Source organism: Anolis sagrei, chromosome 4 (genome assembly GCF_037176765.1).
Source record: "Anolis sagrei isolate rAnoSag1 chromosome 4, rAnoSag1.mat, whole genome shotgun sequence".
NCBI lineage: Eukaryota > Metazoa > Chordata > Lepidosauria > Squamata > Dactyloidae > Anolis > Anolis sagrei.
Genome location: NC_090024.1, coordinates 59637865 through 59650399, shown reverse-complemented (window position 1 = coordinate 59650399; position 12535 = coordinate 59637865). Strand labels below are relative to the sequence as shown.

At 41.8% G+C, this 12535-nt stretch overlaps 1 protein-coding gene across 1 annotated transcript in view; it reads right to left on the bottom strand.

Moving 5' to 3' along the window:
- ANKRD29 (ankyrin repeat domain 29) overlaps positions 1-11693 on the bottom strand; it is a 32578-nt gene extending 20885 nt beyond the window's left edge. The window contains exons 1-3 of the mRNA XM_060775174.2: positions 11498-11693; positions 2265-2375; positions 1217-1315 (exon numbers count right to left, since the gene is read on the bottom strand). Of these exons, the coding sequence (XP_060631157.1) occupies positions 1217-1315; positions 2265-2375; positions 11498-11539 (252 nt within the window). The 5' untranslated portion in view covers positions 11540-11693. The remainder of the gene's footprint in view (positions 1-1216; positions 1316-2264; positions 2376-11497) is intronic.
- Positions 11694-12535: the final 842 nt, after the last annotated feature.

Here is a 12535-nt window from a genome sequence, read left to right as displayed (position 1 = left end):
TGAAATAGGATTGTTGCTGTTGTTGTTGTTGTTGATGTGTGCTTTCAAGTCATTTCAGACAGGTTGACCCTGAGTGAGGGTCGGGTAAATGACCTTGGAGGGCTGTAGTTTGAGGAGTTTGAGGACCCCTGGCTTACGTCAACTCGGGGCTTTGAACTTGCAAACTTTTGGTTGGTAGATCTTATTACTGCTGTTGATTTACCAGCTTAGCACAGCTAAAGGGAATGAGGTCTCATTCCAGGTGCTAAAGAAGTATATTTTGTATGAAGAAAAGAAAATTGATTCTCTTTTAAGCTAATCCTGTCTGTTGTTACTGCTTTAAAATAAGTTTTGTTATATTCTAAGGACTACTAACTTGCTTAATTTCTGAATAAATCCAGTTTTAGGTGGATCACATATCTGTCACAGAAAATTTACTACTACACTGAATGATCAGGTCTCCTTCTTTCTTCTTCTTCCGAGATGCTGTGACTGTGATAAAGGCACAACAAACAGCAATTTATTGGAGTGTCATGTAGTTTCCAGGCTGTTTGGCCATGTTCTATCTTCTGAAGATACCAGCCACAGATGCAGGTGAAATGTCAGGAGAAAATGCTGCTAGAACAAACCACACAACACTCCAATGATTCTGACTGTGAAAGCCTTCGACAATAAACAGCAATTTAGTGTGTGCATCCTCTTCCAACTTGGAAAAGCAATTATTAAAATGCCAGCTTGTTGTGTTTCTGCCTTTCACATATAAAAGCAAAGAACCTCTAGTTAGAAAAAACACTTTAGTGTCCTTACTAATAAAAATCAACTTTAAAAACAAAAAGGCTGAAAATTGTAATAAACAGATTGGATGGTCCTCCTTTGGGGATATTCTACACTAGCAGAAGATTGAAACTAGATGACACTTGGTGTCCTTTTGAAGTGTACAGTTCTATGATCCTATGAAAATGGTGTACACACCGTAATGCATTAAAATAAGGGATGATTATAATGATAACTTTGTAAGAATAATCCCTTTGATACAAGCACTTAAGATGCTATTACAAGAGTGTAATCAATAGGGGGAAATATTTAACTCCAGATATGAGTGTATCTGTACGTTTATAAATGCATGACCCAATCGTTCCTCCAAGTTCTTCAGAAACCTGCCAAAGTATGTAAAACCCTGCAGCTGAAACTACAATGGTCTCCTTTACAATCCTTTAAACACAGGATCTCATTGTACCTCTCTCTGAAGATTAATATCAGCTCCTTGCAGCACCAATTCTCGCACACATTCTTTGTGGCCATAGAACGATGCTACCATAAGCGCTGTTGAACCAAGCTGGATGTAAATGAAAAAATACAAGTAATTATCTTATGTATAAAAACAAGGCATGCCAAACAATTTCCTTAACTGGCTGCAATTCATATACAGAATTTTATTATTTCTTGCACAATCACAGATCAATGTAATCTGTAATTTAACTATATGATTTCTTTTAATAAGCATGCAGGAGCTCTGTGACTGGAACACTTCAGTTTTTCTTCCTTCAAAAGAAAAGATTTGGGTTGAGGCTTTGGAGAATAAAGGATCACCTTACCCATTGCTCTTGTACTGAAGTTTGCTGCAGTTCACTCTTATCTACTTGCCTTCTATGCTGCCATTAGCCATGGGGAAAAAGCTGGGACCACAAATTGTGTTTTTAAAATTTCCCCATTTTACAGTTAAAATCAACTTGGAGAAAGAGGCAGCAGGAACTAGTTGAAAAAGCAAAGGCATATAGCTACCTTCCCTTGATAAAATGACTATCCCATTTGCTCTTAAATAATTGTTTTCTTGTTTCTATTATTTGTACATCTACTCAGAATCCTTCATTCTCACTCCCAGGGGTGCTGCTAGGGCCCAAAATCTATTATTCCAAGTCCTTGGATCAATGTCCAAATGTGCCAGTATCTACAGCCATATGCACATTTTATCCAGGTTTGTGTACTATGGGTCTGACCTAAGTTTTAGTTCCCTGCCCTTCCCTTTCATTATACTATTAGTACATTTATGTCAGTAATGCAAAGACTATCCAATGCGGATGATCTCTAAAAAGTGAAATGAAAAGAGAATAACATACAAAGAGTTTAAGTGATTCTGTTACCAGACAATGTGTACTATATCCCTCTTATGAAAATTCAAGATTTTGAAATTAATGCAATGGCTCCAGAATGCAACCCTTCACCAGAGCAAATACAGAAAATTATTGCAAATAATTTACTCTTATCATGCATGGATGAATCCTTACACTGTCTTTGCAGTCCACATCAACACGCCCACTGTTCAACAACAGCTGTAGGAGGGCCAAGTTTCCTTTCCTTGCAGCCCAGAATGCAGCATTTGCCAACGGTGTCTCCTTCTGTTAGCAAAAACAAATCATAACAAAAAAACTGAAAATCTGTTTTGGGTTATTACACACAACCAAGCCAGGCACCCAATTAATATGTTTTTGTTTTTTTTAAATGATGGGCATTCTTTACTTTTCATACCCATTATAATCAGTGTTTTGGGTTTGGTTGACAGAAACATATGTGTCTGTGTATATTATTTAAAGGAACATTACCCAAACTATACTCAACTTTGCCAATAAAGATAAGTATATTACACTAGAGTAGGCATGGATAAACTTTGGCCCTCCAGATTTTTTGGATGTCAACTCCCACAGCCTACTGGCTGTTAGGAATCGTAGGAGTTGAAGTACAAAACACCTGGAGGGCTTAGGTTTGCCCATGCCTGCACTAGAATGTCTTAGGCAAAAACAGTACAGATCATTTCAGACTCTATGGAGACTATACACCTAGCCAGTCTGGGATATGCTTTTTTGTCCTTGTTTGCCCACCAATCAGGCGACAGAGATGCCCAAAAGAAGAGTATTCCAAGAAAAACTATATATGTGAGATCCAGCAATTTGCAAGTCACAGGTTTTGATTAAAATCCTGCTATGCTAAAAGATCAAAGGGAGATATACTACACTGAATAAATTACTAAAACAAGGAGAAATTACAAAGGTGGGGAGCGAGCTGCAGGTTTACTTCCGGAAAAATAGCATTTCCAAGATATCATAGATAGAAACCATGATGGCTGAGGGATTCTGGGAGCTGTAATCCAAATGGTACATTTCCCAAATTCTATCTAAAATTGAGTGGAGTTCTAGGCAGGATGAGAGAAGTACATTAGAAGAATTAATATACTGTATCTCAAGGATAGATAGCCTTTTTGGCCCTATGTTATGCCATCTCAGGAACCAGGGGCCCTGTACAGTCAACTCTTTACATTTGATAGGTTAAGGATTACAAAACCCCCATGAAAGAAGAAAATCACAAATAACAATTTTATTTACTTGAAACAACACTTCTCTTGGAATTTCTAGGTCTTCCAGTACAGGGCTACAATTAACTTTTGCTGGAAGCTGACTACAGAATTGCCTTGGAGGCTATAGTGATTCCTAGAAAGGTCTTCTCTTTGGAAGTCTCTAGGGCCTCCGGTATTAATGTAGGAAGTTGGCCATATAGATTCACACTGGAGGACCTAGAGTTTTCTAGAGATAGTATTTTTACTCAAATTTGTGAATAATCAAATCTGCAAAAGTCGAAACTGCAAATGTTGATGGACAGCTGGATACACGTAAAAACAAATGAGCATACCCTCTCCTGCTCCCCAGTATATTCCCTATTCCACACATATATATTACTGAAAACATAGGTGGGGAAGCTTGAACTTCTTCAGTGTGTCCATCGATGTCTAAGGATTGGGTGTGCCTATGAAAGTCTTCTACTAGAAATCACCCCTGTCTGATTCTCCATCCCTGCTGGGGCCAAGAAAACAGCATTCGCAGATCATAAATGATGGTAGACCTCAGTAATCTCCATCAAGAAAACTGCTTTCTGCCTATATTAGCTGGGGAAAAGCATTCTTGCACACACAGTGCAGTCTGTAAAAGAAGGAGCCAAGGGTTGTCTGCATCATATTCATATACACAGCTACATCCCAACTGATGGCCCTTCATTATACCAAAAAGAATCTAGGTAAAGGTAAAGGTTTTCTCTTGCCTTTTGGCCCATTCTGTATAATTGATTGTTTGCTTAGAGATTCACACCTTCTCTTTAAACTCTATAGATGTTATCTAGAATTGATTTTATGTAATAAATGTAAACCAAGAAATCATTTTTACTTTTTTGATTTGGATGATGATAGAAAGATCCTTTTTTTGTTTGTTTATTTTCTTGCTTAAATACATTATCTTAAGGTGTTTACTAGAATCATAGAATAACAGTGACATCTATTTATCACAATGTTTCAGCCTGGATGCAATGACATTGCAAAAAAGTAGCAGAGGCAGTCCTGTTTAGTCGCTGTGTTTATTTATTTATTTATTTATTTGATGCACTTATTAACCGCCATTCTCAGCCCATTAGGGCGACTCATGGCGGTGTACAAATACATATAAAAGACAATTTACAAAAGAAACCAATTACAACAACATATAGACTAAGCAACAATTACAGACAACATTAAAAATCCGCTTCGTCTCTTAGTAGAATCATAACCAGTCTCATATTCCTTGTTCCATTCCGATATTCTTACCACATTGTTGCACTTAATTAAATGCCCTCTCGAACAGCCATGTCTTAAGGCTTTTTCGAAAGGACATGAGGGAGGCCTGTCTGATGTCTGCAGGGAGAGTGTTCCACAGCCGGGAGGCCACCACCGAGAAGGCCCTCTCCCTCGTCCCCACCAGCCGTGCCTGTGAGGCAGGCGGGATCGAGAGAAGGGCCCCCCCCAGACGATCTCAAGGTCCTCGTGGGCTCGTAGGCCAAGATGCGGTCCGAAAGGTATTTTGGGCCGGAACCGTTTAGGGCTTTGTAGGCCAAAACCAGCACCTTGAATTGGGTCCGGTAGCAAATCGGCAGCCAGTGGAGCTGGGACAACAAGGGCGTTGTGTGCTCCCTGCTACCCGCTCCAGTTAGTAACATGGCTGCCGCGCGCTGAACCAGCTGCAGCTTCCGGGCCGTCTTCAAGGGCAGTCCCACGTAGAGAGCGTTGCAGTAGTCAAGGCGGGATGTGACCAGAGTGTGTACCACCGTGGCCAAGTCAGACTTCCCGAGATACGGGCGCAGCTGGCGCACGAGCCTGAGCTGTGCAAATGCTCCCCTGGTCACCGCTGAAACCTGGGGATCCAGGCTCAACGATGAGTCCAGGGTCACACCCAAGCTGCGAACCTGCGCCTTCAAGGGGAGTGTGACCCCGTCCAGCACAGGCTGTAACCCTATACCCCGTTCGGCCTTGCGACTGACCAGGAGTACCTCTGTCTTGTCTGGATTTAATTTCAGTTTGTTCGCCCTCATCCAGACCGTTACAGCGGCCAGGCACCGGTTCAGGACCTCGACAGCCTCCTTAGTAGCAGGTGGGAAGGAGTGACAGGATTGGGTGTGTTCAGCTTCATAAAGAATAATAATAAATATTCATCAAAATAAAGGTTAGTCATTAAAAATATGGAGAGAGAGCATGAAAGTTGCTTTTGTCAGACCCAGGGCCCTTCCACACAACCCTATATCCCAGAATATCAAGGAAGAAAATCTCACATTATCTGAGTGTGGACTCACATAACCCAGCTCAAAGCAGATATTGTGGGATGTTCTGCCTTTATATTCTGGAATATAGGGCTGTGTGGAAGGAGTGAAGAATCTGAATCTGATGTGTTTGAATTAACACACCTCTTACTTCCAGATCCATTGGCTGTGAGAGTGTTAGGATGAAGTCGCTAAGATATTAGAAAGTTACTTTTTCGAACTATCACTCTCAGAATTCCCCATGAATCCTGGTTTATGGTAGCTGTTCTTTGCCAGCATGGCTAGGAGTGCATTTATCGAAGCAGAATAAGTAATATGTACATATCTGCCTTCAAGTTCCTTGACAACTTAGAGTGACCCAATAGATTTAATGAGGTTTTCTTGGTCAAGGTTTTCTTGGTCACATCATTCTCTGAAATATAGCCTACAGAACTGGTATTTTATGGCAATCTCCCATTCAAGTACTAGCTACAGCTGGCCTTGCTTAGCATCCAAGATTAAACACGATATAGTACCTAGCTAGACCAAATAGTACCACTGGAAAAAATCTGTGTGTTTAAACATACTTCTGGTCGTGTAAAGTGATAGGCCTTGACATGGGGAAATATAGCTCTACTGGAGGTCCTTTCCTTGCATTAGCCTCATCTTTCATTCTGACTGATTGCAGTGGGAAGACTAATGTAATATTTATGCATAACATAAAAACAACATCAAGGAAAAAATAAGAATTAGAAATAGCCAAAATAAATGACAAAAAATAATTAGAATCCTGCTCACTTCTTAGGTGGCAGAACACTAGACTCTGTAATAGTTCCATGGTCTAACTCAGGTCCCTTCTACATTGCCATATAAACCAGTTTATCAAAGCAGATAATCCACATTATCTGCTTTGAACTGTATTTTATTAGTCTACACTGCCATATAATCCAGTTCAAAGCAGATAATCTGGATTTTATATGGCAGTGTAGAAGGAGCTTCACTTAAATACCATTCATATACAGGTCCAAAAAAAAAAAACCAACAACAAATTTAGAATATTGAATCAGAACATTAATTCCAGTAAGTTGGGAAACATTTAATTAAATTAAGTAATTGATTTGGAACTTTTAATTGATTAAAAACTATCTATGGTTAATTAGAAAACTGTTTCTGGGGGGAAATTATATTATGGATCAGACATCAGTGCAGAAAACAATGCCCACTTATCTTTTATACAGGAAAGAAGCTGTGTGTCTTCTAAAATGGAACTGGCTATGTGCATAAATGTTTAGAATTGTATCCCATCTATAAGACATCTCATTACATTCATATATGAAAATGCAAAATTCCAAAATCTAAAAAAGCTGAAATCCAAAACACTGGTCCCAAGCACTTTGGATAAGAGCTGCTCAACTTGTTTATTTGCAAGTCTGTTTATTTGCAAGTCTGTTTATTTGCAAGTACACCATCAAAACAACAAGAGCTCCAAAGACTAAGAGAATAACCACACATTCTCTCTATTCTCATAAAGAGAGATTCACCTTCCTCTAATTCATAGCTCCTACAATGACTGCCAATTTCTGCTGCTAGCTATCTTTTTGTGGCCTTTCCCGCAGCCTCTACTGGACATCCCATTCTCAAGGCAGGAGACAATTCAGGGCATGAATGTCAATTAAAGTCCCCTGTCCAAGTATCTCATCATTCATTAAACTTGTCTAGAAAATATCATGATAATATGTAATATATCTCTTCACAAGACAGCCAGACAAATAAATATGCACAATAATAAAAATGAACACTCAGTTCTGCAACAAGGAACAGGCTATAGAGATATATGAAATATTAGCAAATAGCTCTGTACTATGAGGTATTCATTTAACACTGTGCATATATCTCCACTTGTTTTCAGATGTGCTACAGTCCTCCACTTTCTATTATGTACTGAATGAACTACTTGACTCACCCTAGGTGTATCTATATTGTAACAGGAATGCACTTTGACATCACTTTAACTGCGCTGGTTCAATGCTATGGAATCATGAGAGTTATCATTTTACAAGGCCTTTATCCTTCTCTTCCTCACCAAACTACAACTCCCAAGATTCCACAGAACTGTGCTTGATTGTGCTTTTCATAGCAGGAAAAACACAAGCAAAGCATCCCTAACAGAAGGCCATACAGCCTTTGTAATAACAACCACAACAACAGGGCCATCCAGTACAACTCCCTTCTGCCATGCAGGAAAAGCACAATCAAAGCACCCCCAAGAGATGGCCACCCAGGCTTTGTACTTATAATAACAACAAGCCGCTCTGAGTCCCCTTTGGGGTGAGAGAGGGTGTGGTATAAATGTAGTAAATAAATAAACAAACAAACAACAACAATAGGAACAACCCCAGGGGGCATCTAGTCCAATCCCCTTGTGCCACACAGGAAAAGCACAATCAAAGCACCCCTTGAGCGGTAGGAGGGAAATAGGGTTTTGGAAGGGGAAGGGGATCTAAGTAGCAAGGGAGTCTAGGGGAAAAGGCCTTTGGCTGCAAGTGAGGCAAGAGGAGGAGCAGTAAAGAGGAGGGGAAACTTGGAGGAGGCGGAGGAGGTACTGAAGAGCCCCTCAGTATGCAACCCCAAGGACTCCACGAAGCACACTTTGAGACCTGCTGCAATATATTTTTTTATTTCCCATATTTATACTCTTCTCACTCCGAGGGGACTTACAGATTGGCCACTTCAGTGCCACATTACAATATAAAAATATACAAAATACAACACATTAAAACATCAACAGAATAAACATACAAATAGATAAACTGTTAAAACCTGTTAAAAACCATATAGCTAAAACCGTGGTCATCCTTTATATTGCTGCATAAAACAAAGTTAATATATTATAAATTTCTGTATAGCTAAAATCCTACCACTGATTTTATTCACACAAACGTGATATGAAACTGTTCCCCCCCCCCAATTTTTACAAATAAAATAGAAACCATTCTCAAGAGTTGATGATTGAGCAAAAACAAAACAAAAAATGCCTAATAAAATACAAAAAAACAAAGCTAGCTTCAAATCGGGCGGCCAAACAACAAACTTACAAAAGCGCTCTGTGGTTTTCTCATCACCTTCCGGGCCTAAAACAAAGATTTCCTATGTAACCATCTGCATAGCCAAAACACTTTCTTCAATGCCAGTTTGATACTACATTAAACAGTCAGTGTAGATTACCAACAAGAATTCCCAACCTTATCAGCTAACATGATTATCAGCTCAATAACCAGGAGAGAGCTAAACAAACCAGCAGACTGACTGCTGGGCAGGGCAGGTTTAGAGATCTTACTGCCCTCAAGATGTTGTTTATTTGCAGTCCTGAGACACCCTGCTCAGCATAAGTCCATGATGACAAATTACAGGAGTTGCCGTTCAATCACGACTGCAACCCCTGAAACTGAGAATTCACTTTGAATTTTTTTACATGTCAAAAGAATGTATGGTGAGGTGACGCCAAATACCATTCTCACAGAAAATGGGTCCTATGTACACACATACAGTTTCTGCATATAAGCAGAGGAATGCTGTGCCCCCATACACACTGACCATTTAACACATTTCAAAGCTAGTTTCAAACTGCGGCCGGGCAGGCAACAAACCACAAAAATGCACGAAAGCTCTCCATGCAGATCAGTGGCTTGTATGGAGCCCCCAGTGGCGCTGTGGGTTAAACCCCTGTGCCAGCAGAACTGAAGACCAACAGGTCACAGGTTCGAATCTGGGGAGAGTGTGGATGAGCTCCCTCTGTCAGCTCCAGCTCCTCATGTGGGGACATGAGAGAAGCTTCCCACAAGGATGATAAAACATCAAAACATCTGGGCATCCCCTGGGCAACGTCCTTGCAGATGGCCAATTCTCTCACACCAGAAGTTACTTGCACTCACTCCTGACACAACAAAAAAAGTGCCTTGTATTATCACCATTTCTGGTGATAATACATCAGCACAACAAAATCACTTGTTTTAATGCCAGTTTGAAACTGCTTTAAATGGTCAGTGTATATGGGAGCCTTGTTGTCAGAACTGAGTGGTATATTCACATTTCACAACGCCCTCACAAATACTTTCAACATGTGAGAAGTTCAAGCAGAAGACAGAATGTTTTATTCAAACAGCAAGGATGGGGAGCCCCATGAAAAGCAAACCATAAGTAACCATGTTAAATGACAATGGCTATGTGAATGAGATGGAACAAGTTTTTAATGTTTTAATATGTTTATCATATATTGATGTTTATCTTTGTGTTTTTTATTTTTATGTGTTTTGAGTATTGTATTATGTCTGAACGGCATCGAATTGTTGCCTAGTGTTAGCCGCCCTGAGCCCCTCAATGAGGGAGAGAGGATGGAATATAAAACAAAGTTAATAAAAACCACCATGGCATTGAGGGAAAAAATCTTTTAGTTGTGACACCAACATTTTGGAATATCCTTCAAAAGGACAGCAAACTGCTCCCTCACTTCATTTTGGCAAGCTGCCACTGCCAATTCATTTCAGCAACTTTTAGCTGTGCATAAATTAGAATTAATACTTCAGTCCATCCTGCAGAAATTCAGCAGTTATACTGCTGATTTTTTGGTCTGTCTTATTTTTGTTCCTGCAAGTTATTTAGGGGCAGGGTATCCCTGATTTACCTCTACGGTCATTGCACATTCCTCTTTCAAGTCAACTATGGGCCCTTCCACACAGCCACATAACCCAGAATATAAAGGCAGAATTTTTTTTTTGTCGTGTCAGGAGTGACCCGAGAAACTGCAAATCGCTTCTGGTGTGAGAGAATTGGCCGTCTGCAAGGACGTTGCCCAGGGGATGCCCGGATGATTTGATGTTTTATCATCCTTGTGTGAGGCTTCTCTCATGTCCCCGCATGAGGAGCTGGAGCTGATGGAGGGAGCTCAACCGCCTCTCCCCGGATTTGAACCTGCGACCTGTCAGTCTTCAGTCCTGCCGACACAGGGGTTTAACCCACCGCGCCACCGGGGGCTCCTATCAAGGCAGGTAATTCACAATATTTGCTTTGAACTGTTTTTTTTTTCATGTCAGGAGCAACTTGAGAAACTGCAAGTTGCTTCTGTTGTGAGAGAATTGGCTGTCTGTAAAGACATTGTCCAGGGGACGCCCTGATGTTTTACCATCTTGTGGGAGGCTTCTCTCATGTTCCTGAATGAGTAGCTGGAGCTGGCAGACAGGAGCTCACTCCACTCCCTGGATTCGAACCACTGACCTTTTGGTCTGCAGTCCTGCCAGCACAAGGTTTTAACCCGTTGTGCCACTGGCGTCTTAGAGAGTTATCTGAGTCCACACTGCCATATAATGCAGTTCAATGTGGATTTTAGACAGCTGTGTGGAAGGGACCTAGGGGTGCATCTACACTGCAGAGCAAATGCAGTTTGACAGCACTTTAACTGGCATGTCTCAACACTATGGAAACCTGGGAGTGGTAGTTTAGCTATTTGAAGCAATACTCTTTTGGCAGAGAAAGCTAAGGACCTTGTAAAACTACAAACCCTTAGATTCCATAGCCCTGCGCCATGGCAGTTAATGCGGTGTCAAACGGCATTTATTATGTAGTGTAGATGCACTTTGAAACACACACTTTCTTAGATATTAGGGTGCATCTATAGCAGGCCTGAGCCAACTTGGGCCCTCCTTCCAGGTGTTTTGGACTTAAACTCCCACAATTCCGGCTGTTAGGAATTGTGGGAGTTTAAGTCCAAAACACCTGGAAGGAGGGCCCAAGTTGGCCCAGGCCTGCTGTAGACTATGCAGCGATAGGTCTGCAAGGCTTCCCCTCCCAAGCGAGGCCTGGCTACTGCTCAGGCGCCTGACTGCATTGCAACCCGCAGAGCAGGAAGAGGAAGCGGGAACGGGGCGCCCGCGCTTACCTTGAAAGACATCTTGAGCTCGGCCCAGCCCTCGCTGCTCATGCCGGCAGCCCCACGCCCGGCAATGGTCTCCTTGGCCTTCTCCTTCCTCCTCCTCCTCCTCCTCCTCCTCCCTCTCTTTGAGGAACGGCAGCCAGCCGCGGCCTCGCGCCAGGAGGCCCTCCCGCCACACGAGGCCCGCCTGCGCGTGGCTTCCCCGTCGTCATGGCGACCGGCGGGAGTCACGTGAGCCCCTCTGCTGGCCTCCTCTCCATTGGCGCGCCAACATGGGTGGGCCTTTGGGTGGCTGTATTACCAAGCCTCGCTTCGGGTTCTTTAAAGGGCCGGCCTAAGACCTTTTTGTTTTGTTTACTGTCAGATCTACTAGGCCTCTTCTACACTATCATATAACTAAGGACTCTTCCACACAGCCCTATATCCCAGAATATTAAGGCAGAAAATCCCACAATATCCTTCAATACAGTCCTACATCCAGAATATCAAGGCAGAAAATCCCACAATATCTGCATTGAACTGGGTTATCTGAGGGCCCTTCCACACAGCCCTATATCCCAGGATATCAAGGCAGAAAATCCCACAATATCTGTTTTGAACTGGGTTATCTGAGGGCTCTTCTACACAGCCCTAAATCCCAGAATATTAAGGCAGAAAATCCCACAATATCCTTCCACACAGTCCTATGTCCCAGAATATCAAGGGAGAAAATCCCATAATATCTGCTTTGAACTCGCATATCTGAGGGCCCTTCCACACAGTTCTAAATCCCTGAATATCTGCTTTGAACTGGGTTATCTGAGGGCCCTTCCACACAGAATATCAAGGCAGAAAATCCCACAATGTCTGCTTTGAACTGGGTTATTTGGGGGCCTTCCACACAGTCCTAAATCCCAGAATATCAAGGCAGAAAATCCCACAATATCTGCTTTGAACTGGGTTATCTGAGGGCTCTTCTACACAGCCCTATATCCCAGAATATTAAGGCAGAAAATCCCACAATATCTGCTTTGAACTGGGCTATCTGAGGGCCCTTCCACACAA